Here is a 26,925-nt window from a genome sequence, read left to right as displayed (position 1 = left end):
AGAGATTGTAAGTCCTTGAAATTCTTCCAAGAAGTCACTTTGTCCTGGATGGAAACTGGCATTTATCAGTGCAGATGATAGTGGTGTATTTTAGATGGCATCAATATTGATTTGTATACTGCACGAGCTTTTAAATATGATTTAAGATAAAGCTTAGCTTAACGTAAGATGTTTCTCTACAAAGCATTGATTTAATGTTAGTGTTTTATATGTTGCTTTCTTTGCTATAGCCTTTCCTTTGGTTTATGGAGACTTCCCCAGTTCCCTCTTTCAGGTGCTTGCAAAAGCCCCACAAATACTTGAGCACATGAGTAAGTATTTGAAAGTTTAATTTATACTATCTGACAGGCAGCTTCAAATGCAATTAATGGTGGTCATTAGTGTTCATCTCAAATTCATTATTACCCTTCCAGGTGTTTGGACTTGGCTTATTGTTTTCCCAAGCCTTATGATGACCATGGGAATGCTTGATGGAGATCTAACAGAAAAGTTGAAATAGGCTAGTTCTTTTACCAGTTCGGTAGGGTGGTTTCTTGTACTTTGTCTCTTACAATGCTGGATATTGTAAGCAGAGTCCTTACAAGTCTAGAGAGAGAATTTCCTATTTGGCTTCTTTTAAATAATCTATAGCAAATCATGCTAGGTGCAATGGCACTGAGTATCAATCTACTGTGTGTCTCCTTGCTCTTGCTTGGGCGTTTCAGAGTGTGAAGGCTGGGGAACATCAGCGCTGTAGCTGCTGATCTGTGTCTGCGTCTGAATCCTGACGCCCAGTTCTCTGGAGCAGCGCAGCTGTGTGGAGGCAGCATCAGCTTTGGGCAGAGGGGTAGAAAAAACATTTCCCCAGCAGGTTGAAGATGCCCTGAGAGGAGAGAGGCAGGGTTTCCTTCAGCCGGAGTCGCCGCGTCCCCTCCGGAGCCTGCGCGGGCGCGGTGCCGGCGGGCGTTGCGGGGCTGTGCCCGCCCCGTCCCGGGCTCCCCGCGGGTGCTGCGCGGCTGCGGCAGCGGGGCCGTGGCCGGGCGAGGGGCAGGCTCGGCGCTGCGGAGGGTTCGCCGGGCGGAGGCTGCTCCGGCAGCGGCGCAGCGAGTGCTCTGGGCGGTGTTTGCCAGCGGCGGCTTTTTCGGAGTGCTTTTCTCGGCGATCCCGACCTGTTAAAGCGCATTTCTGCTTTGGCTTGGTTAGATTTTTTTTTTTTTTCCTTTTCCCCTCCCGCCTGCGGTTTGAAAGTGGCGTTTCGCCGCTCAGCGAGACGCGTGCGTTCCGGGTTACTTTGGTTGCTTGCCAGGTAGCGCACATATTTTACAGCATCCTCCCACCATCAAGCAAAAATTGTCTCCTCTCCCAAGGATTAATTATTCAACACGTTTAATGTGTTTGGGGCTGAGGGGGGAGGCGGCCACTCGGGCACATCCTGGTGCCGCAGCGCCTGTCCCCGCTTTGTCTCGCACCTGGTGTGTTTGCGCGGCTCTCCCGCCTTCTTCCCCCTCCAGCCGCCGCCTCCTGCTCCTCCCGCCCGCGCCCCGCTCCCTCCGCGCGGGGCCGGAGGACACGGCCCGTGGCACCGGGACGCGCACCGGGACCCGGCGGTGCCGCTGCCGCCCGGCCCCCGCACCTTGCCCGCGGGGATGCTCGGGGCGGGGTCGGCTCCGCGGGGGCTCCGCGGGCGGGGCGGGGCGGGGGCCGCCCGCCGGGCGGGGCGGCAAGTGCGGGGCGGCCCGGGGAGGAGGGCCGGGGGCTGGCCGGGGCCGGGCGGTGCCGCTGCCCGGTCAGCGCGGGGGGCTCGGCGGCGGGCGCGGCGCAGCCGGCGGGGTTTCGTTGGTGACTTCGCTTCTCCCCGCAGAGCCCGAGAGGCGCCGGCACCACTGAGGGGACGAGGCGCTTTTTTCCGGCCGGTGGTGGCGGGGCGGCACCGGACCCAGGAGGACCGAGGGAAAGACCGGCGGAGAGGCATCCCGGCGCGGGCCGTCCCGTCCCGTCCCTGCCCGGCTCGACGCTCCCATCGCGGCTCGCTGCCGCCGCCCTGGGCCATGGGCCAGCCCGACTGAGAGCCCGCGGGTCCGTCCGCAGCCCGGCCGGTGCTGCCCGAGCGCCGAGGCGGGGCCGCAGCAGCCCCGGCGCGGGTGAAGATGCTCTCGGCGGGGCGCACGGCGGGCGCCCTCCTCCTCTGCGGGGGTAAGTACCGCCGAGCCCGGCCCCGCGGGAACTTCGCGGAGCTTGGGTGATGGGTGTCACCAGCGCCTGGGTCCGGCTCCGAAGATCTTTCCCAAAATACAGACAAGATATAAATAACCCTAATACGTTTTCTTCTTTTCTTAAGCGCTAAGTTAGAACAGATGTGAGTTTTCTTGTTCTTTAAATTTATGATGTGAAAGGGAAGAATATTAAAGTGTATTCTTATTCTAAGTTTTTAAAACGTTACTCCTTTTCTGTTTTCCTCCTCTCAGAGCTTTTTGTATCATCAGATAAAATGCGTTTTGGATTGGTAAATGAAAATGACCAGAATATGAAAAGTTACTGAGTTGTAACTTAGATGATGCTATCCACAGATGCCAAGTTTCTAAAGCAAACAGCAAATCCATTATATCTCTTTTTCTTCCATATGGCTTTGTTTGCTGATGGATTTCTGACATTTACATGAATAAATCAAAGTTGTCGTATGGTAGAGAATGTAGTGTAACCTTGCACACCAAAAGTGCTTTTGTGAAAAAAAGCAAAGCCCAAACCAGTCCCGTAGTTCACTAGTTGATTTAACAGTGGGTAGAGTGCACTATTAATTCTGTCTTTGTGATATCCCATAAGTGTGTGACTTGTTCCTTCTTGTTATTTTCAAGATAATTATATTAGTTCACACCATTTTAAACTTCTTTCTGTAACATTCAAAGATTATAAAGCTGCTATTTTATTTCATTATTTTGTTTCATTCTTTAATTTCATTTTTTCCTTTAGCACGCTAAAATACTTCAAGTTGCCTGTATTCCTTCTCTTCCTAGTACGTTATTGTTAAGGCCTGATCTTCATAAAAACTCATTGGTACTGAAATCTAGGATATCTGGTGATAAAATGTGTAGGATATACTGCATCTAAACACTTAGTAAAAAAATAAAATGGGTTGTATCCCAAGACATTTCACTGTCAAGAAGAATTAGCTGTACTTGTATTGCTAATGGATGATCTATCATGCCTACTTTGCTTTTATCTTTGGCAAATCCATTTCCTTTAATGTTTTTGGCAGAATTAGGAGAAATGTAATTTACGCAAGTTCTTCAGCTGGAGGGGTATGTTTTCATTAGCCAAAATGATTCACATGCATTTGCTTGAAGATGATTTTCAGTGTTTTCTGTTTAAGTTGGGCAGATGAGCTTACTCCAGTTCATGCTGTGATAGCACAGATTATTGTACATACTTAATTAACTGATGTTTGGAACTCCAGAGCTGCTTTCTCGTAAGTTTTGGGGTTTGGGTTTATTTCATCATTTCCCTTTCAGTTGCACTATGATTAGATTTTACTTTTAGTTGTATGGCTTTATATGAACTACACTCTGAAACTTTCAAGGGGAAAAATTATTCTGTTCTCTATGTGTTCTCCCCACTCAAGATAGATATCTAAACCTTTCTGAGTATCAGACCTCAGCAGTTGAAAATAGTCTCAAAGACTTTTTATTATTAAATGTGACCATAAATTGTTAACTCTTGGATCTGTCCATAGTTTGGAGGAATATTATAGGAGTTAATTTGAGTAGGGTAGGCTGCCAAATAGACTTTTTGGTATATACCGCTTGCTTATACTTATAATTGCAAATATTTTGTTTATGCTCTCAGCTTTGACTTAATTTTTTACTAAAACTATGGGGAAGAAACGTTGTGTACATTTATGCTCACACTTTAGCGTAATTGTATTCGCAGTTATTTCTAGAAGTCTAACATATTAGCAATGTTGTATGGGTGTCTGTTGGTGGAGAAGCACTGTTTCACACTGTTTAGATGTGTGACACTAATTCCTGTTTTATGGAATAAAAGCTGAGTTGACAACAGGGGTAAGATGAGACATTATATCTTGAAGGTACCAGCAAAATCCCTGCATTCATGGAGTTTCAGTTTAGAAGCGGAGCTATCTTAGGAGTGATGATGCAATCCCCTCATAGGAGGAGGAATGCAGTGAAACTCCAGTGGGCTCCATCCTAGGGGAAAGGCAGAGATTCTTCAATGGTAACCGTGTCGTGCTCTTGCCAGCTGTTGTGAAGGAATCTCTCTCACCTGGGCAAGACCTCATCATAGAGGATTCCCACCCAAAGTTAACATGCAGTGATACCCTTGCACTCACCTGTTGTTGGTACATCTTTGGTTTACCTAAATGTGGGGTTTTGGAAAGCTTAAAAGTGCCATAGTTCTTAAAACATGTGTTCACAACAAACCCAAAGGCATTTTACTAAGTAAGCTGGGGTAATCAATCTAGTGAGCGTGCTGTTAGTTGAAAGAATTAGATTTGGTTATTTTGTATTGCTGGGCTTCAAAAAGCACACTGGACCATTTGTTCTGAAGCAGAAAAGTGTAGCCTTGCCGCTTTTGAACCAAAAGTCTTCTGCAGGCACTGGTATTAACACGCAGCAGCCTAGAAATAGCGAAAACAGAAGGAATGTTTCCTCTCAAATTAAGACTTTTGTCTCTTTCATCAATATCAATTAAAAGAAATGCAGGATTTTGTTATGGAACGTGTACATGTATTTTTCAAAAGTTTCATATCCTATCAGTTGTAGGGCTTCAGGGTGTTTACTTGCACATCATGCTGTGTGGCTTTTTGGTGCTGGAGTTTTGATTCATTTCTGAAAGCTCATTGATATCAGAGGAGGACCTTATTCAGTTAAATTTAAAAAAGAGTGCCTGTGGAAAAGGCTTGGTAGGATTTTCTCATCTGGAAAGTAATTTTTGTTATTAAAAGGAATATTTTTGAAGAGATAGTTTGTTTTCAGTGAATAAAATAAAGTTTGTAAGCATTATATTTTGCCTATTTTGTAAAATTGGATGGGAAACCTGCTTCTACATGAAAATATTAGGGATCCTACTTCAGCAAGTGTGCTCTTGAATACAGATTTTTCAGCTTTTTCTCTATTTTATTAACTGTGATATGAAACTACTGATGAATGTATCAGTTCTAATATGCATTTAGAATGAATTTGGATCTGTTTGGAATCGATTCTTACAGTATGTTTCCATGCTACCAGAGTTAATGTTTTATTTTGACCGGTTACAATTTACAGCAAGTCCTGGCTTAACTCATGTGTCCAGATCAAGGACAGACCAACTGTGCAAATATTAACATTCTTCTTCCCAAAGTTTAGATATTTAGTGTAATATTTGTTTTTCATGATAGTAAATGGATGCTTTCTCTAGGAAAAGAACACCTATGTGATTCTTCCAAAAAAAAAAAAAGAGAAATCTCCTGTGCACTCACACCTTCAGATCAAAGCAATGCTGATCAGATCAAATGGTGGAACACAGACCATTGTCTTGAGCCAGGGACTGGGCTAAGGCAGACACAAACTTGTGTGCCTATTTTTTTGATCAGTGCTCTGGTCAGAAAATATATGATCAGGATTTTACTTCTGTTTTATTATAACCCTGACTGTGAGGTAAGGTGAAAGGGAATCTGTGAAGAAATATGAGAGGCTCTTCACTAGATACATGTCTTATTTGAGGAGGATCGAATGGTTATGTGAAAATTTCAGACCTCACCGCTCTTTTTGATAGAAAACAAAGTATAAATTTCAGTGCTTTGGTTCCTTCCTACATTGTTACTTGTCTTTGCCCGGATGTTCAACATCTTACCTGCTGGCTCTTCCCCAGGCACCTCACAGCCTACTGGTGGCACTTGCCCTGTCTGGCCACCCTGCTGCTGCCTGCATTAGACCGTGAAACTGCTGCTTCACTCGCACAGGACTGACTGCAGAGTTCATCCCAGTGCTCCTGTGAACTGCCAGGGAAAGTGCTTGGACCCTTTGTGGCCCTCTAAGCTTAGTGTCTCTCCTCATTCTATTCCCTTTCCCAGGTTCCTCACCTTCCAGTTCCTTCACAAATTAAATTTTGCACTGAAGTTCACAACCTGCAGCATTTTGCATTTCACAGAAAGTAATTTACTTTGTTGTTTTTTTTCTAACTCATGCTAATAGGATCCATATTTGTGTTATATTTAGTTCCCTTGTCATTGTTATGTGCTCCCTTCTGAGGGTATGAGTCAGGGCAATATGTGGTATTGGTGTGATTAATTCTGCCAATCAGTTCGTTGCAGTCTTGGTCTTTGGCTTCATTCAAGAGTTTTGTTACTATCATAAAGACAGTATAAAGGAAATGAATATGAAGATTACAAAACCCCACCATTTTGATGCTTAAAACTCATTTGTTAGGCTTTGATTAGCAGACAAGATTTCTCGTAGCACTAACATAAGCAGTCAGTTTGTATGGCAGTGTGGGTTCTGTACCTGAATGCAAGATGCATATTCAGTAGTGTGTCCACCTTCAGTTTTCCATCTGTATGTCATATTATAGTCTTACCTTTTTTTTCTTTTACTGAAGCGACAGATATGACTGGTGAGAGCATGTGTATTTTGTTAATTTTCATTTTGTCCCTTTCCCCTCAGTTTGGCACCTGAAAGGAAGGAAAGGATTTATTGTGTTGTTGCTGTACTTCCATGCTTGGCTGCTGGTCCTGCTCCTCCACAATGCTCTCTTGCCCATAATGCAAAGTAGCAAACACAAATATGCCATGGGTTGGAAAAAATCCATACTACAGCAGCCTAGTGTTTTTTGGAGAGCCTTGATGTGTAAAGGTCATTTAGAGCCTGTCTGCGGTGAGGAGAGGGTTTGCTTTATTCAGACATTGGCATCCTTCAGCTTTCTGGCAGAACTGTAAGTTGTGCCAGCTGGTGATGGACTGGCAATTGTCTCCTGGTTTTGAAACGTTACAAATTGCCTGTAACAAAATCAACAAATTGGATGTTTGTATTAGTAATAGTAATATTGCAAAGCTTACCTGAACACAGGTGGTAGTTCCCTACGTGGGAGAGGTGAATGTTAAGATCATCCTCTTTCAGGATTGAGGCACGCTCATGCTACAGTCTGTTCTTAGCTCTTGCTTTCCACTTTTGTTTGGTTTGGCAGAAGCAAAGCTTAAAAATTCACCAAAATATTCTAAAGAAACTTCAGAATTGTTTATTCTCCAGGTGATTTTTTTTTAAAAACTGTATTACATTTTGGAAAGCAAGTGACTGAAATATTGCAAGGATAAATACAGCAATTTCTGTGGGAGAAGGGTAGATTTGAGGTTTGCATATTAGTTTGGTTGGATCAGAATTCAAGTTCAGTTAACAGCTGTGTTACAGATTTGCTAATTGTCTCACACTCTCTCTCAGTTTTCTCTAAAGTACCGCCATCAAAAACTTTCTCCTTTGAAGATCATGTGCATTGTTGATTGACTAACACATAATTCCAAACTGGGGCGTATTGGAGCTGATGCAAAGTGGGGAAAACACACTGGGAAACTTTACAGAATCTCTAGAGCAATGATGCATCAATGAAAAACAGCATCAGAGAAGCTGTAGAATAAAATCTATTCCGAGGCTTTATTTTTACATTGTGATCCTGTCTTTCATCAGTGAGATATATTGGTCTATTCCACAACGTTTTGGCAAAGTCATTTTGAACCTTTTGATGAATTTTCATGTTGATACGTTGCTAGTTAATAAGGTTATTGAGAAAGTTTTTGTTAATAAAACAATAAGTCAGCTGAAGTGTGAATAGCCAGAGGTATTTTGCTCCTTTGGGAGTTCACCTTTTTTAAAAGGTATCCGAAGCAATCCCTTTTTTCCCCACATGAGGAAAACACAAAACTGGTTTTGTTAAAGATTACTTCATAGAAGCAGATGAATAGTTTCAGATTTCTAGATCTTGAAATGAGACCATAAACATACCAGGCACATTTTTACCTCTGAGATGCCATGTAAATCTGCTGAAGCGAAGATGATCATCAGAGCTTAAGGGAAAATTGGTGTGATTGCAGTCAAAAAAAAAAAGGGATTGGAAAATTTGCTGGGGTAACACTGCCAAAAATGTTGTTTGACTGAATTACTTTAGAAATTTGGCTGATTGTAAATCAGGTGATTGTAAAAAGAAAATGGATATATGACTCTTAATGGCTGTCTAATGGCTTTTCAGTGTATGCCTTTAGAAAACTAATTAAACAATATATTTAACTGATATAACAAAGTTGCTTGTGTTGCTGTAATGGGTGGTTGTTTTTTTTTCTTTAGTGTCCATTATGGCTTTCTTGTAAGTGAGACAAATTTCAATCTCAGATAATAAAATTAAATCTAGGTTTTTCTCCTAATTCAGAGACACCAGGTTTTCTGATATGGGCAATTCCATTATCTGTTCTTTTCACATGTGAAATGGCAAAACTGACATCAGTAGACAAGAATTTCACATATCTCTGAAGCCTCTTAAAGACTAATTTTGCTACTGAATTAGAGCAAGCATCCAGTAGTCCTATCAGTGCCATTCCAAAAGTGGTTTGGAGATGAGACTTAAATCCTCCCAGTGGCTTAAGGACACAAAGTTGGTATTGCAAAATGTAGATGCATAATTGTGGATAGTTCTTTACCATTCTTACATCAAGAGCTGATACTTTCAGACTGGCCCCTAACACAGATGGTGCAGAGCAGCTCCCCTTGATTCCCTTAGGAGGTGATAGTTCTGCACTGGTTGGCTTCTGGAGGTTTTTGGCATTTGTTGATAAGTTTGCCTTCCATATTGCAATATCTAATGTGGACTTTAAAAAGTATTTCTGTGCAAAGAGAAATAAGAATGTAAGAAATGTCAATAGTTCACAAAATGTTGGTGAGAATGGATTGGATTCACTAGGTTATCTTCTCCACCCCATGCCACTGTGTTGCTCAAAAATTACCTCTCATGTTGAAAGTAGCTCTTTTGTGTTGCTGCTGTGCATCTGAGGGGAAGGTACTGACAGCCAGTATTTCTGCTTGGTCAAGAAGGAGGGTAATAATTTAGATAAGTACAAATAAAATGGAATATAAAGAAAACCTATGGTTTCCTGAAATTTAGCCCATAACAGTCTATGGCTTTAAAAAGCTGATTTAAAATAAATAAATAAATAAATAATTTCTATTTGGATGGGAATACCCAGTATAGAGTGATTAATCCATATGTTTATGACTGTCAGTCATCTCAGAGTAGCAGAGGGTTTAAAATGTGTATGTACTCTAGGGCAGCAATCAGACTTTCTTTTACACAGAATAAAAGCAGGCACTGGGAAATTATATGAACACATATTGCCAAATTGTTTTGTCCAAGACTGTAAGTCAAGAGTGCTGTTCATGAAATCTAAATAATAAGGAGGGGGAAGAAAGAGATACAAAAAACTCTCATCAGGAAAAGGCTTGAAGTTTTGATTTTACTAGGAAAAGAAGTTTATTTTCCAGGAAAAAAATACCAAAAATTCAAATGGGGAGTAAGGGAATGGGAGTGGATTTCAGCAGAGGGCATTAAATGTTATGTGAAGTTGCACTGTGATGATTGGGATGTTCTGAAAGGACCTTTGGAGAAAGTATCCAATGCTGATTATTAATAACAGAAAAGTGCTGCTTTGGCACCTCCAGTATGAAAACGTAATTTTGTAAAGCGTTTTAACAGAGCTTTCTCCCATCTCTGAAGTGCTTAGGCATATGTTTAGGTTTATCCTGTATCAGCAAAATGCTTTAGACTGAGACTGCTGCATCAAAGCCCTGTAAAGAATTGCACAGCACTTCCCAAAGTTAAAACTCTGGCAGTACATTCAAGTGCCAAATGTCTCTTTGCTACCATTTGATGTCAAGTTCCCCTTTCCTGGTGTGTGCCCAGTCTAACAATTGGCATGGCTCCGAGGTGCAGGTTTCCCTGTTGTGTGACTAAGATATGACAAGTCAGAATAACATCTCAAACTTCTTTTGCTGCGTGCAAAATACAAAGACTCACCTGGTTTGGGAGCTGCATGTGCTACTACTCAGGCATGTAGGTGAGGTTAGCTTGCATAGAACTCTGTATTGCCTTAGTTTACAATATCAAGGCTGGTTTGTTTAGAGCTAATTTGGATAGCTTTGTCCTCCCTTGTCACCTGAGGTTTAGGTACAATGTTCCTGACTGCTTCCTCTATGTGACTAAGGTAAGCATTTGAGATACTTTTCACTGACAGCATGAACAAAGTTGTGTGTGTATATATATAGAGCGAGAATGATTTATTTAACTGGATAGTTTTAATAGGTAGCTTTTTTAATAGTCTAACTTCCCTGAGTTAGACCAAGTAGGATGTCCTTAAAGCTTTCTATACGACTGTGGTTTCTGTGAACTCTAGATATTTGGCAGTGTTTTCTGGTGCTACCTTGGCTCACTTATGCTGCTTTTGAACCGTGAGTTATATAGTAGGTACCCTGTTTATTTTGATAGTCAAAGTGCCTTTGAAAAGAGAAGCAAATATAAAAGAACTGTGATTATCTGTTACTGCTTTTGAGCAATTCTGGATAGAGCTTTCTCTAGCTGAGCCTGTGGACGTCAATGAAATAAAAGGAGGAAGATGATTTCTGTAAAATGGCTCATCCCAGTTGCAATTATAAAAAGAAAAAAAAAAAGCAATGGGAATGTTTAAATTTTGGGTTTGAACATACACGTTTTGAAGTAATGAAGAGGAAACAATATGGCTGTAATATAAATTTTATTGCACACTTCAATTCAGCATTGCTGACATGCTCTGAATGAGAAAGCATTTTAAACAGTTTTATTGCTTTGGTAAACTTTTGCCTTTGGGAAGATCAGAAAAGTTGTCCTAAGTTGCTTTGCTAAGGACTTTTTGGCTAGTGAGAGAGTTTATAACATACATTTTCCAGATTTTTTTTGTACTTAGAAAAGGAGAGAGAAAAAACCCAAACATTTAGAACTTAGCTTCTGTAGATCCAGCAACAAGCAGGATATCTTAAGAGACTGTGATAGATCACCTATAAAAGCTCTGTAAAGACCAGAAACCTTTATAAAATTATTTTTCCTTATACTATTGAGGAATTTAAGTGAGCCTGTTGTTGGGAAAAGGGTCTTTATTTAACTGTTTATTTTCTTAGATTTCAGTCTAATAAAATTTGAAACGAAAATTGGACCAAAAATTTAAGGGCAGTAAACAGCTTAAGAAAATAAGTAACAATGGCAAGCCCAAGGTTTTGCTTCTTGCCTTTTTTTTGTGCTCCCCTACCCCTCTTGTCCTTTTTTTTAATTTTTTTTTAATCTGGCTGCAAAAGACTATTTTCGTTTGTGTTTTTATAACTTTTCCAATAATTTATTAAGCCTTGTCTCCTGGGATCATGCAGTTAGGTGTCAATTTTTCACTTTATGGAAAACATTTTGTCCTCTGTCTTTGCACAGGCCCTTTTGGGTTAGCCATCCTACGTAACTGACAGTTAGAGAGCAAATTAGAAGAATCTGTATTAGTCTCTACTTTGGCTTTTTAGAATATGTTTGTCCACAATGCAACTTCTGGGAGACAATACAGGAAATGTAGGTTATTTAAGTATTTAGATTGGTAAGCACAAACTCAGTTTAACTTGAATATAGTAGTTACACATGTCAGAATAATCAGGAGACTGGTAACAAGGACTTAATTTATAAAATGTTCTATTGCTGAAGAATCCTTATGGCAAACGATTTTTTTCTCTTTCCACTGGTAATCCTTGGTGATGGTGATAATGTGAGAATTACTACACAGAGTCACACTAAAAATTCACCTAGCACAGTAGTTTATTTCCTGGTGATGCCTGGAGTATCCGGTTTTGAATGGTGCATTTTGGCCTTCATACTTCTTGGAATGCAAAGGGAAATAATAAGAACTTTGGAAATTCTGGTTTTGAAGAAAAATAGAAATGATTGGCAATATTTATTCACAGAGAACAGAGTTCAAATTTTTCAGTTTATGCAGAAATATTGTAAAGATGGATGTAATTGTGGAAATGACACATGAGACATAACAAATGATATAAGGAAAGCATTTTGGTAGCAAGCAGCTGCAAGAATCTCTCATCTAAAGTCACTGTGGGATTTCTGTTAGTTGGGAGGATCTTAATGGGTGGGACAGCAATGTATTGATTTATTGTATTGGTTATGTATAATTGATCCTACCTAGGATGGTTTGGATGACTTCTCTTGGAAACTTTTGAGTTCATCTTACAGTTTTGTGCTTAAGGTATAAGAAATAGGACAAATGTAGCTTTTGAATGTCTGCTGAAGTTAATGCCTGGTATCTGATCAATCAGGGCTCTTAGAATGTGATAACTTGTGTCTGCAGTTAATGTAATTTGAGAGTTGATAGCAAAATACTTACGTTCTTAATCATCAACAGCTGAATAGGCAGGAGTTAGATGCCTTTGATATCAAGATGAGCTTTTGGTGTTTCTGGTTTTCAGAATATCCCCGGGGATGTATTTGATATGTGGTGGTCTTTGTCTTCTCAAAAATGGAGTTCTAATACCATGCTCAGCATTCTCAAATCCCAGGCAATGAACTGGGGACCTCACACTGACACTGAGCATTTCCAATTAGGGCCTTGAAAAATCTATGTACATACGGCCTAACCTTGTCACCCAGAGGAATTAAGAGTGCTGTTTTCTTCAGACAAAAAGAGAAATGCATTGGAGAGATGATGTTTGTTGAAGTAGACACAGGATTTGATGATCCACTTTCTTAAGAGTTAAACTGGACTTATGCTTTGGTAGGCTGTTCTTATTAAATGAGAATTTAATGATAGCAGAAAGACCATGAAAAAAATCAGCACTGGGGTTATAACTCTACTTGTCAGTATCATCCACTCTGAATCCTAAATTGCAATTGCCAGGCCCGTTTATCTGTCCTTGTCTTCTGCTGCTGAGATCTCCTCATTTTATCAATGAAATGCTTTGTTAGATTTTAATCTCTGAAGACCTGCAGCTTGTTTGTTTCCATTGTTTCACAGTTAGCATTTTCCACTGCAGTAACACGTTCACTGTAGTTTCGCATTTTCCATTTAAGCGTTTATGTTTCAATGTGCTTAACTTAAAGTGGGGCTTGGGGCATGAGCTACTCAACCACTGTTGGTTGGCAGCATTGGTCTCATGGAAGGAACTGAGAATAAGGTGTTTTACAAAATAAAACTCTGGGGGAATATGGTGCAATTCTATAATGTTATCCTATTCCCCGTTCTGAGAAGATTTTTGTTTACCCTCTCTGTACCAGCGTGGCATAACAATAGGTTGTATCCCGTTCTGAATGCAAGAAAGAGGCAGGAAATCACTATGAAGAGAGACTATTATTCCTCCTTTCCAAGGACTGAATTCAATCCTAGTCTTGATTTGAAGCAGAATTGTTACCTTGTCACCTCTTCTGGCATTTGGACAGAAACCTACAAATGTGTGGAACTGCCATTGAAAATGAAATTGCACTGGGCTATGTGATTACCTTTCCAAATGTCCTGATAGAGAGTGCAGACACTGTCACAGCATCTGTGATTGTTTAGACATGTGATTTGGTCTGGGAGGAATGTTTTGTTTGGATTTTTTCCACATTTAACTTTTGAATAGCTTGTGAGTCCAATCGGTCTCGCAATAGAATGAAAACCTTAACTCTTTTTACATTCATTAGAAAGATAGGAAGGAGCATTATTGTCACAGAGGTGATTTGGAGAAGCTGCAGAACACCTCCAGAACACCTCATCTTTCCCTTTTCATGACAGACACCTTTCTAGCAGCTTTAATTGTGACTGCTCTTAGATATCACTAGATAATAGGTGTAGATGTATCCCTGTATCAGGGAGTATATTGCCTAAAGTGGTAACAACACTGAAGTTTTTTGTGCAAAGGCCTGCCTTTACCTTTTTTTGTTAAAAGCCCTCATGTATCTAGGGTTGACCAGAGTTCCAAAGAATGAGCTTAACAAAAAAGTTGTCAATGAAAGAATAAATTAAAAATAAAATAATAATAAAAAAATTCACAATGAAACTAATTACTACACTCCAGCTTCTGTGCCTGTCTTACTTGCCTGGAGAAATTCCAGAAAAGTGGGTGTTAAAATGCTAGTTTCTTTTCTGTTCCTAATGTCAGTTATACTGGATGAGGGAAAACAGACTGAAGCTTAGGGAAAATCAGGAAACTGTCAATGCAGAAGTACTGTCAAAAGCAGAATGGGCAAGATTTTCATATAATGGTTCACTAGTGTGTTTAAAGTTGTCATAGTCTTTTCTGGCATCACCTAACGAAGACTGATTTTTTTCACCTAGTTTTGAGGTAGCCTGCGGACTGTAAAATAATTAAAACAAGAATGAAACTGCCACTATTATGAATGGTGGGCTTGTTTCTTTTAAAGATGCTATACTTGATTCTGGAGAGCACATTGAGACTAGTTTTCATTCCTTCTGCCATGGTAACTTTTCCCAACATGAAGTAATGAAAGACAAATTTGGTGACAATTTCCAGAGTTTGTAAATTACTTTGGAATAAAAGCTGTAAAAGGGGAGGGGGGGTTTCCATTTATTTCAATGCGACATTAACACTGAAGTGTTAGTCAAAGATCATCTAGAATATCACACAAATTTTTCGGGGACTCTCTATTTTAAGTATCTACTGCTAGTTTTTAATAACAAGATATTATATGGTGATATATGAAGTGGGAGGTTCACATAAAATAAGTATACTAGAAATTAAATAGGCCACATGGACTGTTTTGCTGATTTTTATCTCGCTAAATAATGATCCTGTTATTTTGCAAATGCTGGTGGAGAACCAGGTGCATTACAGGTGCTTTCCGTTTTCAGGAGTCCGTGTTTCTCATTATAAAATTGAGTCAATTTATTGTCAAGTACACAGATAAATATGTGCAAGTTTATTTGGTTTTCCTCTCTCTGGAGTAGTGTTTCTCAAACTATGGTTTAGTTCAGTACGTGTTTGACAGATGCTGGTGGTCTTTGTCTCCGTGTCAGTGTCGCTGTATTGTGCCTCCAGCAGCTCAGTATCCATGGGAAAATAGGTTAGGTTTTGATCACTGGTTGCTGAACTGTAGGCCTCTGATGGACTGTCAGCCACAGTAAAGATCTGAGAAGCTTTATTAAACAACTGTTTCAGTAGTGCTTGCAATTAAGGCCTCGATGATAAACATGCATGTTGTCCTAAAAAGAGCAGGAGGATTGAGAGATACAAAATGCAGGAACCCCTCTTGTGGGTGACAATATAACAAAATTTTTGTTAAACGATTTTGAATACACAGCTAGTCCTCTTTTTTTTTTCCTCTCTTTTCTCAATTATACATATATATGTGTGTAAAAATAACAAAGCAGTCGAAGAAAAAAGTCAAAGCAAACAAAAGCCTCTGACTGTCAAATGCCTTGAGGCTGCTATTCTTAAGGCACAGAAGAAGACTGTAAAGTAACTTTCTGAAACAATGGACATTTTCATTATAGGAGACTTAAAAATATGTTCAAAAATAAAGTTAGAATCAAGCCTTCTTCAGAATATTAAAGGTTTATCTGGCCTGTCTGCAGCTGTCAGGTTACTCGGTCTGTTTAAATAAAATTTGTAAAGTAGGGATTAGTCTACTGGATCTGTAAAGTAAGGATTTCCCCTTTGTACACTTAGGCCTGTCAGATCTGGTTTGGGCACTGATGTCATACTTAATATATTATACTTTAACAGCAGTTGATGAACATCTATTCTTATTAGGAAAGCTGGATAGGTTTGTCAAGTGAGAAAGGGAGAAATGGCCATTTCACATCTTACTGTCACATCTCCCAGCAGTTGTAGTATTCAACCCTGCTTCCCTCACACTTGGTATGCAGAATGAATGAGGCTGTTTTAGTATGACTTCTGTTTTTATAGTTAGCTGAACTTTGAAATTGTCTCCTAAATCATCCTTGCCAATAGCATTAACTACCCCTTTGCTGGTAGTCAGAGATTATTCTACAGTAAGTTAAAGGGTAACTCATCTTCTTTTGTGATGACAGGAAACATGGAGGGATGTAAAAGATAATGGCTAATTCAAAGCAGAGCACTCCACTCTGCTTCTGGAAATCCATCAACTGCATTCAAACACGGATCTGAAATTTTGCAACAAACTTGGAAAGCTCTTTCCTTTTCGCTGCTTCAGTAAATTGTTATCTGGTGGAGGATGATGCAGATGCCCTTGAATTATAATGCCTTTCATTACCAAGGGGTGAATTGCACATTAGCCTGGCATTCAGAATCCTGGAGGATTCAACTGCTGTGCTTTTACTGCTTCAAAAAGGTAAAAGAGAGATGCAAAGTAGATAAATTATGTGGTATTAAAGAAAGGTCTTTATCCTTCCTTCTCCTTTTGCAGTACCAAACCCCTGAAAATAGATCATTTAAAAATGTACTCATGCAGAGATGAGTCATCCCAGCTGTATGGCTGGATCAGGTAGTGAGGTGACAGGGGCAGGTGGAGCACAGGAACAGCAGGTGAATTGATCCTTGAGTAAACACCTGTGTTTGCTTTTTTAAAATTTTCTTGTTAAAGACAGCTGCAGCAAAGGAACAAGAAAAATCTAATGTAATAACAAGCTATAGAAGGATATTTCAGAGAGTTACTTTTTTCAGAAACAAATGGTATCTAGCTCTCTTCAGTGGCAGTTCCATCCATACTTCTCTGTTCATCACCTGGGTTGCTTCTGGTACACAAAATCCTGTTGTGTTTGACAGCCAGATTGTTGCTGCTCTTATTAGCTGTTTCAAAGAAATGACATTTTTTACTGCAGATGTGTGTGTGTGTGGGCGGGATGTTGGGATCAAGAAAACATTCCTGCTAAATCAAGAGCATTATGTCTTCATTTACTGTGTTCTTCTGGAGCAAGGCATCTTGTAAGACCTTGAGCAAAAACTATGAAAATTCAGGATCAGACTGTTCGCTGGTGGGGAAACATGGACTGGTTTGAGACAGGGGCAACTCCCTTTTAAACACTCCAAAAACCTTAGGAAACAGTGGGTCCGAGACAAATTTAAAGACAGCTCTCTGTTCTGAGAGACTCTGTTTGGAAACAGGGGGAAAGACAAGATTCTTCTGTTACAGCCACTCTTAATCTTTAAGTATAGAAGTAATTTGTTTAGGCAGCATTTACGTATGGCATTCAAAACCACTATAAAAATTATGAAGTAGATTGGTTTTGTTAGACTATGATTATTCACAACTTTTGAAATGTGTCATGTACCACAAAGCATTTTTAATTTCCTGAGAACAATGCAACTTAAGATACCTTTCTTCATGAGGCCATTTGATTTATTGGAAAACTGCTAGATCCATGCATCACAGCCTGTGTTAATGATTGTTGTGTACCATTTCTACTGTGAAAACAGGAGAAGTGTGGTAGTTTGTTAAATTGTTGATGTACATTTTAACATGCTATATATATGTCTCTATACAAGGCCTGTTGAAGAAAAATAAAGGAAATATTCAATGCCATCCTTCCACCGTCATTGTAAAGCAGAGTAGGAGTTGCCTTATTAAAGTGTTCTGTCTTCCTTTGCTACCACATGCAAAAGAGATTTATTGAAAGTAGAGAAAACAACACTGATGAGAGAAACAGACTTACAGTGAAAGCCATTATCACAATATAGCTACACTGTTTAGCAAACACCTTATGGAAGACAATACAATGTGCCAGCAAGGCTGCTTTTATTTTCCAGTATTTCTTTACAAGCTAATTGACAGTGTGCTTGATAAAATTATTCTTGTTATGATAGATGTATTTCCATTACAAGTAAATTTTACTAAATGGCTTAATTTATTTCATTTATTCCTTACAAAGTCAGTATGATACTTGAGAATCAAGCAGTTCTTTGATGTCAGTGTGCTAAATGATTAAGGGGGCAAAATAAATAAATGAACGAGTAGGAAATAAGATAGCCATCTACCAAAAAGAGTTTAAATTTTGTCCAAACATTGACAAGCACTGCTGCCTTCAGAGGGCTTGGACCAATTCCTACGACTCACACCCTTAAGAAAAAAAAATTAAACAATTTAAAAGTACTTGAACGTTTGCATCCGCAAGCTTATTGTCTGTGATAAATCAGAGAAGGATATTTTGCACAAAGCTATTGTCCGAAAAGTTTATAGCTGTTTAATGAAACAAGTAGTTGGTATAATTTTGGTGCAAGGATGTACCTTTTTTTCCAGATAATACGCTTGCATGATACTGACTTGCAGTACGGTTCAGGCGTTTTTATTGGCAGCTTTCATGATTTATGGCTTGCTGAGTGACATTTTATTTCCTACTCAAGGTAGTAACAGCTTAGAGTATTCAATTAATCACTTTTATAAGTAAAACTGATGCACTGGATATTTATAGAGCAATTTTCAGGCCAGGGTTCTTGAGATATCCAAATTACCAAGAGAAAACCATGTGGATGAACACAGCCTAGTGCATGCAGATACATATGAGCCAGCAAGGATTAAAGGAGGGGGCTGTAGCTGTAATGTCTAGACTAGCATTTGTGACTGCTAATACACTGCTAATATGGGTCTGTTTTTTCAAACAGAGGTGTTCAAAGGAAGCTTAAGGTCTATTATGAGTTTTCCTCCTGTGACAGAAGAGAAATAACTTTGGATAGGATCAAGCTTTGTGGATTTCAGCTGCAAAACTCTCATTAAGTTTCATTTCACCTTTTGTGTTGGTTTTGAGACCCTGTCAGAATTTCATTTGGCACAGAGAGAGCAGTAAGTTCATTGAAGAAACACAGAGTTTTAGAAACCATAATTACTTTTACAGTCTGCTGGTGTGTAGCCTGGCAGGACAAGTGTCTCTGTCCAAAGACTCTGTAGTTCATATCCCTGCATTCGTGATTAGATTTAATTTCTTAATAAAAACATTAAGTGTGGTTTAGGGAAAACATTGCAGTGAGATGATTAGTGATGGAATGAAAATACATGCTCTTACTGGAAATCAAGTGCTTTCCTCTGACTTTAAGGCATACAGTGATGAATATGCCACTGCTAATGTGCATTTTTCGCTCAGCCTTAGAAGAAGAGGAACACTGAAGTGAATATGTGAATATAAATGCCTTGGAAAGAAAACTAGGTATCTGAAGGGAGGTTTGCTCATATTTTGGAAAATAATAACAAGTTGAATGAACAGGTTATTGTCAGAGCTTTTGTATATCAGGATTCTTTATGTGGAAAAGAATAACCTTCATGATCTCATGGGATTCTGGCTTCTGAGAGGTCAGCACACTGGCTTGTCAAGGAGTGCTTGACAGGCTACAGAGGACAAAACGTCAGATGAGGAGTTAGGAAAAATGGTTTCCTTGTCATTTCAGTTCTTGGCCAGATTTCTTCCACTTCACCCATTATTTCCTCCTCCAATTTATGGTGATAGAGATCCAATATTGTAAAAACTGTTTGTGATCTGTGAATGGAAAAGTACTCTTAGTTCTAGTAACTAAATGTTACAGTCTTCTTGCTTGCTGTTCTCAAGCATTGCCATAATTTTTTTAAGTATTTCAGTACACAGGTTATTGAAAAAACTTGTTTTATTTGTTTCTCTTACAGAGATATTTCTTATTAATTTCATCACGTAAGATACTGCAGCATTGTGGGAATGGTGGGAAAAGACAAATGCTGTTAATCCACTCTTTTGTTGGTTTAAGTAGGATTCTCTCTTGGGTATTGCCTCCATTTGGAAGAATCAGACAGTGCTTGTGCCGGTTGTAATATGGTGTTTGTTTAAAGGCAGAATTCCAAATATATTTGTTGGCTTTTCTCCTGAAACATGACTGTAACAAGGACATGGATACCTTAGAGAGCTAAATATCCTGCAGTCTGGTTTGCTACTGATGTGCATACATAATTTCCACTGACAGTAATGGGAGTTACATGTGTATAGAAAACAAAACAGACCCTTAAAAAATGTTGGTCAAATAATAAAAGCTAGTCTAAAGATAGGGTGGAAACAGAGAGTGGGAGGGTGACTTTTTTTTTTAACTTGCCTTGTCTTTAAAGATATCCTCACTTCACTCATGTTAACTTAATATTATTTTTATGGATTCAGTTCTGATTTATTATGGCATGAGAGTTAAGATGGGATCCATGTGGAATAGCTAAGCAGAATATGGTTTTAAAATATGCTTACTCCCTCTCCCAGCTCTCAGAGGAATTAGAAGTTTTCCTGTATGGTGGTTGTATGGTAGAGGAGGCAGCCATAACCATTGTGATGCTTGAAATCTTTTACACAGTAGCAAATAGTGCTGAGTGTGCACTGCAGGGGCTCTGTGCCCACACCACAGCATGGGCAGGGGTGCAGAGAGTCCTCCTGTAACTGAGTTACTGTATCCCAGTAGCATCCAGAATCCAAAATGTAAAACTGTCTGTCCCAGCGTATTTATTGGGAGCTCTACTGTCCCTTGCACTGTGTTATTTTGAACTCTGAAAACAAGAAACATAACTGCTTTGGATGCTGTCAGGATTTTGAGTGTTTTCCTTGAGCTTCCTTGAGAAGGGAGAAGCAAATTCCTGGATAGTTAGACCTGGCACTCTGTAGTCTATCCCTTAATTAAATTCTCTGCAACCAGTGTGTTTTCATTGTTAATCAATGGACATTTGTCCTCAGAAGTAACTAACTCTGGGGAGTGTAAGAAAGGATAAAACTGTTCAGAAACCCAAATGTTACACAAAAGGAATAAAAATAAAATTGTCCTTTTTCAAAATAGCTGAACATTATGGCATCTTAATAAAAGGAGTGCTAGAATATGTTCTCCTAATAAACCTCAGTAAAACCTCTAAAAATAACTACACAGATATATTCTAAGTTGATTACCAGTAATTGAACTGACTTAATGTAGTTGGATGATGTCATGTATAATATTCCTCTAAAGTAATTTCTGTAGACAAGCCATTTGAAGTCCTCTTGCAGCCAGCATAAACATCTTCATGTTGCTAAACTGAGCGCTCGGACTAAAGCGCTCAGCGGGAGAGCTCTGACATCTGCCTGTTTTATCTTGTTCCTTCGAGCTACTGTTAGAACTGCCTGTTAGAGGCAGCTTTGCTATGGCAAATACCTCATCCTTGTTTTAGTGAAAACCTGGAAACTATATAACTGCATAGCAATTTAGACCGGTTAGTTGTAGAATAAGAAACGCTAAAGATGGAAAGGATGTTTGAAAATGTCTGGCTTCCAAGTTTCCCTGCAGTATGCATTTCCAGTGTTCTGTCCAACTTCAGCCTGCCCAAGGAATGGGGACTGTTCCATGGTCTAATTCATCTCACTAGAAGGAAGCTTGGAAAATGATTTTCCTAGGTTTTAGTCTTGTTTTTGCATTTGCTTATACATTTCCTTGTATATCTGCTCTTGTATTTTTACAACCTTTTGAAACTTTCCAGTTGGTTAATGCAGGTAGAATCTTCTTAAATTTGTTGCTTTTGTGGAGGTGTTTAATAGGGTTGTGTGTGTGGTTTTTTAGTTTGTTTGATTATTTTATTTTATTTGTTTTTGAGGACCAAGACTGATTTAAGTATTCAGGGTGTCGTACAGGGTATAAATGTGGATTCTTCAGTGAGAAATTGCTGTGTCCTTGCTTTGAGATTTTTTTTATTTACTGATCTAGACTGCTTTAATTTAGAAGTGCCTCAAAATTTTTTTTCATCAACTCTCTGCTATTGACAGTTTCATCTGTGCCATGAAGTACTGGGGTATCAGTCACCCTTGGGCACTTTTTGATTGGGTCACCAGTATATCAAATACTGAATAATCAATTTGTTTACACAATGGAGAAATTGAACTATCCAAGATTTACCTTGTTCTTTACCACATCTAAAGGTCTGGAGCAATAGTTTGTGAGAAAATTTCATACTTTTGCTGGTTTTTTTCTGAACCCACAGGATTTTTTTTTTTTTTTTGGTCCAGAGAGGTTAGTCAGTGAGTGATTCAGTAAAGAAAGCACTGATACTCAAATCCTGTCAGAAATTTGCACTAACCTCCTGAACCTGTCAAAGTGCCAAAGGCACTGTTAGTTACAGTGCTGCCCTTAATCAAGAGGCCTGCAAGCCCAGGACTATGGCTTCTGTTCTTGTATTATTAAATATCAACAGCTAATAGCATGCTTAGTTAGTACTAGTTGATTCTTTAAATGATAGCTTATGGGGGAAGAACACATCCTGTGGAAATGGGGAACAGTCATTAGCTTCCTCTTGAATAATGACATTTAGGAGCAGGCTTCAACATGCCCATGTTTTGCCCCTTTCCCTGTTAGCCTTTGAAGAGGTTTCCTCTTTCTCTCATATGTTGATTTGCCAACTGTCCTGGGTTGCCAGCCCAGAGCACTTAGTTCTGTTTTCCCAGAGGGCTTGTGACATGTTTTTCACGCTCCTACTGGCCCATGAACCTAGCTGGCTGAATGAGTAGTCTTTTTAAAACCTCTGTTCTCTGTGTACTTAAATGACACATCCATTGTAACCTTTTTCAGAATCAGATGCACGTCTTATGGTTTGAGAGTTGCTGGTGAAAGCTATGGTCTTCCTAGGAGTGGAATGCCAGCAGGACAAGGACTGACAGATTTTGGAGTCTTTCTGTCTCTTATAAACAAGTCTCAGTCATTCAGATCAAGACCGAACCTATAGAGTTTTGAGAGAGGCTGACAATACCATTTTTATGTACAACAGTGCACTCTCTATTCATCAAGGAAATGACCACAGAAATGTGTACCCAGCTGTCTCCGTATCAGTAGCATCTATGCATAGCAGCTGCTGATGTTTGTGATGATCATTTCCTATCAGACCTTTCTTATTTTGATGGATAAGCATCCAAATAATTAGTTAAAATCTTGGAACTCAAGGACACCTAAGAACCTTCAACACCTAAGAATATTCAAAGCTATTTCAGTGACACTGCTGTTGCATTGCCTTAACCAGTGAATCTAAGCCAACACTGAATGATGTTCCCTCAGACAGGGCGTTGTGGCAGTATGCCCTGCAGTCCTTGTCCTTGAGTATCCCCTGCTACAGCCCTGGTCTCGTGTCACTTAGACCAGAGGAGCCTGTGGAGCTGTGCAGGACGCTGCAGACTGTGTGGGTGTAGGGTGCTCCCATCTCCAGCTGCTCAGGAGGTGCCTGCGGGCTCTCGCTGTGGAGCATGCCTTGGCCATTAGCAGATACCATCTGAGCAAAGCCCGGCTCCAGTGCTTTGATTCTTTGTTGTAATTTTTAAATCTTTGTAGCTGCTTTCATGAGGAAAACTTCTGGGTTTTTTAATTGTTTTTGAAAGTCCCTTTTGTACAATTTTACAAGAATCACAGCAAGAGAAGAGATGATATCACGGCCAGGGCTTTAATCTATTATTTATTAGACCTCAGTTAAATGAGGTGCCTGTGACAAAGCAGGGTGCATGGTTTCGGGTAAGTCCCCTGGGTCCTCTGGTATGCAGTGTATTAGAACTGTCAGTGCAAAGCACTCGTAGAGAGGAACTTTGTATTTGGACATAACCCCCCTTACTACTTACAGCTCCTCTTTGCAAAGGAAATTATATCCTTAAAAGCAGATTGTAGATGGATTAGGTCTGCACTGAAGGCACATCTGTGTTAGAGATTTTACCTGATGGACATAGTTTTGCCATTTAGATATATCCTTAGCCTTTCTATGCCCCAGTTCCCCAGGTGTAAAACAGGGGTGAGATTCCTGACAGCACAAGGAAGAAGTGGAAATACATTAAACATGATGAGACCACTTAGTACTACAGCAATGGGGAGGGATTCTGTAACGAGGAGATTCCATTTCACATTTGTTTTTAAGGGCTTGGGAACACTTAGCTGCACAGAAACTACACCACAAATTTCTGTCCATTAGTCTATGAAAACCTTCTGCAAGGAAGGAACTTTTTGCATCTTAGAGCTGTTGTAGACCTGCACATTCAAACTGTCCTGTGCTTTTCTGTGTGAGTAAGTAAATATTTCTCAACCTATGTTGGAAATTCTTTTTCTTGTCCTAAGTCAGATATTGTGAAAAGAGTCTGTGAAAAAGGATGAAATAAATATGCAGGGGATTTAAAAACTTTGTTTACGCAAAATATGAACATGTAAACAAACATGGCTTCTTTTTTTCTCCCTGTTCATTTGTTGTTAAGCCAAATGAGCACTCATCCAGTCAGCAAAGGATCATCATTTTATGCTGTTGAGGTTCAACCAGGAGAAGACGTGGACTGGGAGACCTGGGACAGTGAGATTCTTTGTGGATATTTTGATCCTCAGAGCGACAGTCCCTATCAGACACTTCTCAAAACCCTTACTTTTTCAGTTACCTTAATCATCTTTCAATGGGTGTTACTTTTTTGAGAGCAGAACTGAGTACTTACAGGGGACTCTTGGGGCAGGAATGACATTTAAGATCAGATTTGCCTTTTTTCCAACCATTTGACAATGTACTCAGAACTGAAATGATCTAGCCAACAGCGGTGTGATCCAGGAGGCCACTCTAAGCAGGTGTTTTTTCAACCAGTTGTTAGAGCTCCCAGTTGAGGCTTTGCTTCCGGAGCCATTGAAGCCTTCCCTGTCAGATCAGTGGCTTGGAACAGTGATCAGTGTAGCAGGCTTCCCATTTGCATGGTTTCCTGACAGGAGGTAGATTTCTTTTATTTCTAAGTGTTGATAAAATCAGAACTCAATTGCTAGGCTCCCAGCCTACCTCCATGTCAGCTGTGTATTAGTAGGATGCCTTCATTTTCTAAGGTTTGTAGGTCTCTGTACAATGTCTCCAGTGCACCTCACATATCTTACTGACAGTGGTTCTACTGAACGATTCATTTACTTTGACCCTCTTTTCTTTCTTATGAATGTCTAACCAATAGCAACAAATTGTCTTAAAACTTCTGTTTCACTGTTGGTTGGTTTTGTTATTTTGTTTTGATGTTTTTCCCCCCCGGTTCTGTGAACAGCTGTAGTAGTTGTCTTTGCATGGAAAACTGGCAAATTTTTAGTCCTTACAAACAGTTCAAGGAGCAAAACCTACAGAAAAGGGAAGAGCTGAGCAGTATGCTTCCTATGTTTTTAAGAATGTATAGGAAAATACACACAGAAGAATCAGGGACCAGTTATACTGAAGCAGTATATACCAATGAGGCAGAGACACTTTTCTATTTAGGCATACTAATTGATGATTTGTATATGTGGCCACCTAACAATACTGTAATCTTTGCAATCACCCACAAGATTTAAAACATAAAAACCAAATTGAATAGAACAGCATGCATAAGATGGCACTTGACTGCTCCATCTGGTGTTGTAGTATCAATGAAGATTGATTTAATGGTATTTTCCTCACAAGAAATGCTCAGGAAACCAATTTCCCATTTTTTCCTAGTATGTTGTCCAGGAAAACAGAATTCGAGTGAATTCTGTTAAAGTTATTGGAAAGTTATGGATGCTCTCTCCCTGGAAAGAATAATGGCAAATTTCATTGGGACATCTGTTTGGTTGTTTGAAAAAAAAATGGCACGAAGTTGACTTGATTTTTTTTTTAGTTGTTATTTCAAATGCTATTTGATTGAAAAAATATTTTGGATTTTAATGAAAAGTATATCCAGTGCTTTTCTGGGTGCACATTTATATACATGCAGAGTAATGAAAGGTCATTTTTGTTTTACTTAACTGTTCCTTTGTGACAGTTTTATTCCATTCATGGGAGAAAAGTTGAGAAAATATAATAATAAATCAAACTTTATTGTGGTTAATACCTTAAACATTGGAAATCATCTGGAATCTGTGATCAAATTATCAACTGACTATTGTCATTATTTTAAGTACCCATTTTCTCTTTCCATGTAAATAATAATGAGCAGTAGGGAACTGCTACATTACTTAGCACATTTATTAGCAATTTTTCCTTTTGTTGGGGCTTTATTAAAAAAAAAGGAGAGAGTGGAGTAGTAGCTGAGTGTCTGAAGGTAACTGACTTGGATTAAGTTGATATTTCTCTTTGGAATGTCCTGAAGAGTGCAGTACAGACCCAAATTAAATGCATATATGTATGTAAATTCAGTATTTTTCAAGGCTGAAGCAAAACAAGGGTTAAGGTTTTTCATGTCTTTTGAACTGTGATAATTTCATAAAATTGCTGTGCAGCTGACCTGGGCAGGAAACCAAACTTCTCAGTCTGAAGTCAGATCCAGACCTATAACTGAGAGGAAATGTGTATATATGGAACTTAGTATCACCTCTTCACTCATTCAAAAAATTTTAATTAAGGCCTCTTCTCTAGCTCACCTGTAATTTCAGAAGCTTATTCTCACTAGTTTGATAATCTGCCTGTCTCTTGCCTTTATCAGATTAATGTAGCAAATTATGCTCAATATAAAAATACATTAAATAAAGTATTATAAATTTCACATGATATGACCAGCCAGACTAATTTTTAGATGTTTAGAATGTATTTACAAAAACATCTTCATAAAAATAACCTCACAATCTCCAAAGTCACGATACCTTGGAGGAGGAAATCTCTATATTTTCTAGAGTCAATGTTGTCGAGATAAACAATTTAAACTTGCAATAGTGCAGTCAACCTACTAAAATATTCTGTAAGTTCCTCCTTAGGTGTTTGCTGAACACTGCTACTTTAAGGTGAGAAAGGTGTGAGATAGCTGTGTAGACAGACTTTTGAACGGCCTGTAGTTGCACTTTCCCTAAATTAATTTCTACCTCTCAAGGTCTGTTGCCATGGTTGAGTTTGTTTTAGAAGAGGAACTAGTTTAGATCTTAAAACATGATGGAACAATTTGCATTATATGCAGGTGAGGCTTTCCATTTTTATCTTTGTGCTAAAAATCTTATTCCTGTTTCTTTAGCTGTGCCCATCCAGTTGCTGAATGTGCTTAATCTCGGTTTACTAATT

The 26,925-nt window shown here is 39.4% G+C and overlaps 1 protein-coding gene across 4 annotated transcripts in view; it reads left to right on the top strand.

The window, feature by feature from the left end:
* The first annotated feature begins 1,066 nt into the window (after nucleotides 1-1,066).
* The window catches only part of RET (ret proto-oncogene), a 79,854-nt gene continuing 53,995 nt past the window's right edge, over nucleotides 1,067-26,925 (top strand). For 2 of the 4 annotated variants that reach the window (XM_027720692.2, XM_039385751.1), the window contains exon 1: nucleotides 1,767-2,172. In XM_027720692.2, coding sequence (XP_027576493.2) covers nucleotides 2,127-2,172 — 46 coding nt within the window. In that variant the 5' untranslated portion in view covers nucleotides 1,767-2,126. Of the gene's footprint in view, nucleotides 1,178-1,396; nucleotides 1,452-1,766; nucleotides 2,173-26,925 lie in introns of those variants that run through there. The other 2 variants (XM_039385750.1, XM_027720693.2) reach the window with 2 other exon arrangements.

This window comes from Pipra filicauda, unplaced genomic scaffold (genome assembly GCF_003945595.2).
Source record: "Pipra filicauda isolate LSUMZ 115617 unplaced genomic scaffold, ASM394559v2 scaffold430_size1018388_pilon, whole genome shotgun sequence".
Taxonomy (NCBI): Eukaryota; Metazoa; Chordata; class Aves; order Passeriformes; family Pipridae; genus Pipra; species Pipra filicauda.
Note: the sequence above shows the minus strand (reverse complement) of the source record. Positions and strands in the feature narration are given on the sequence as shown.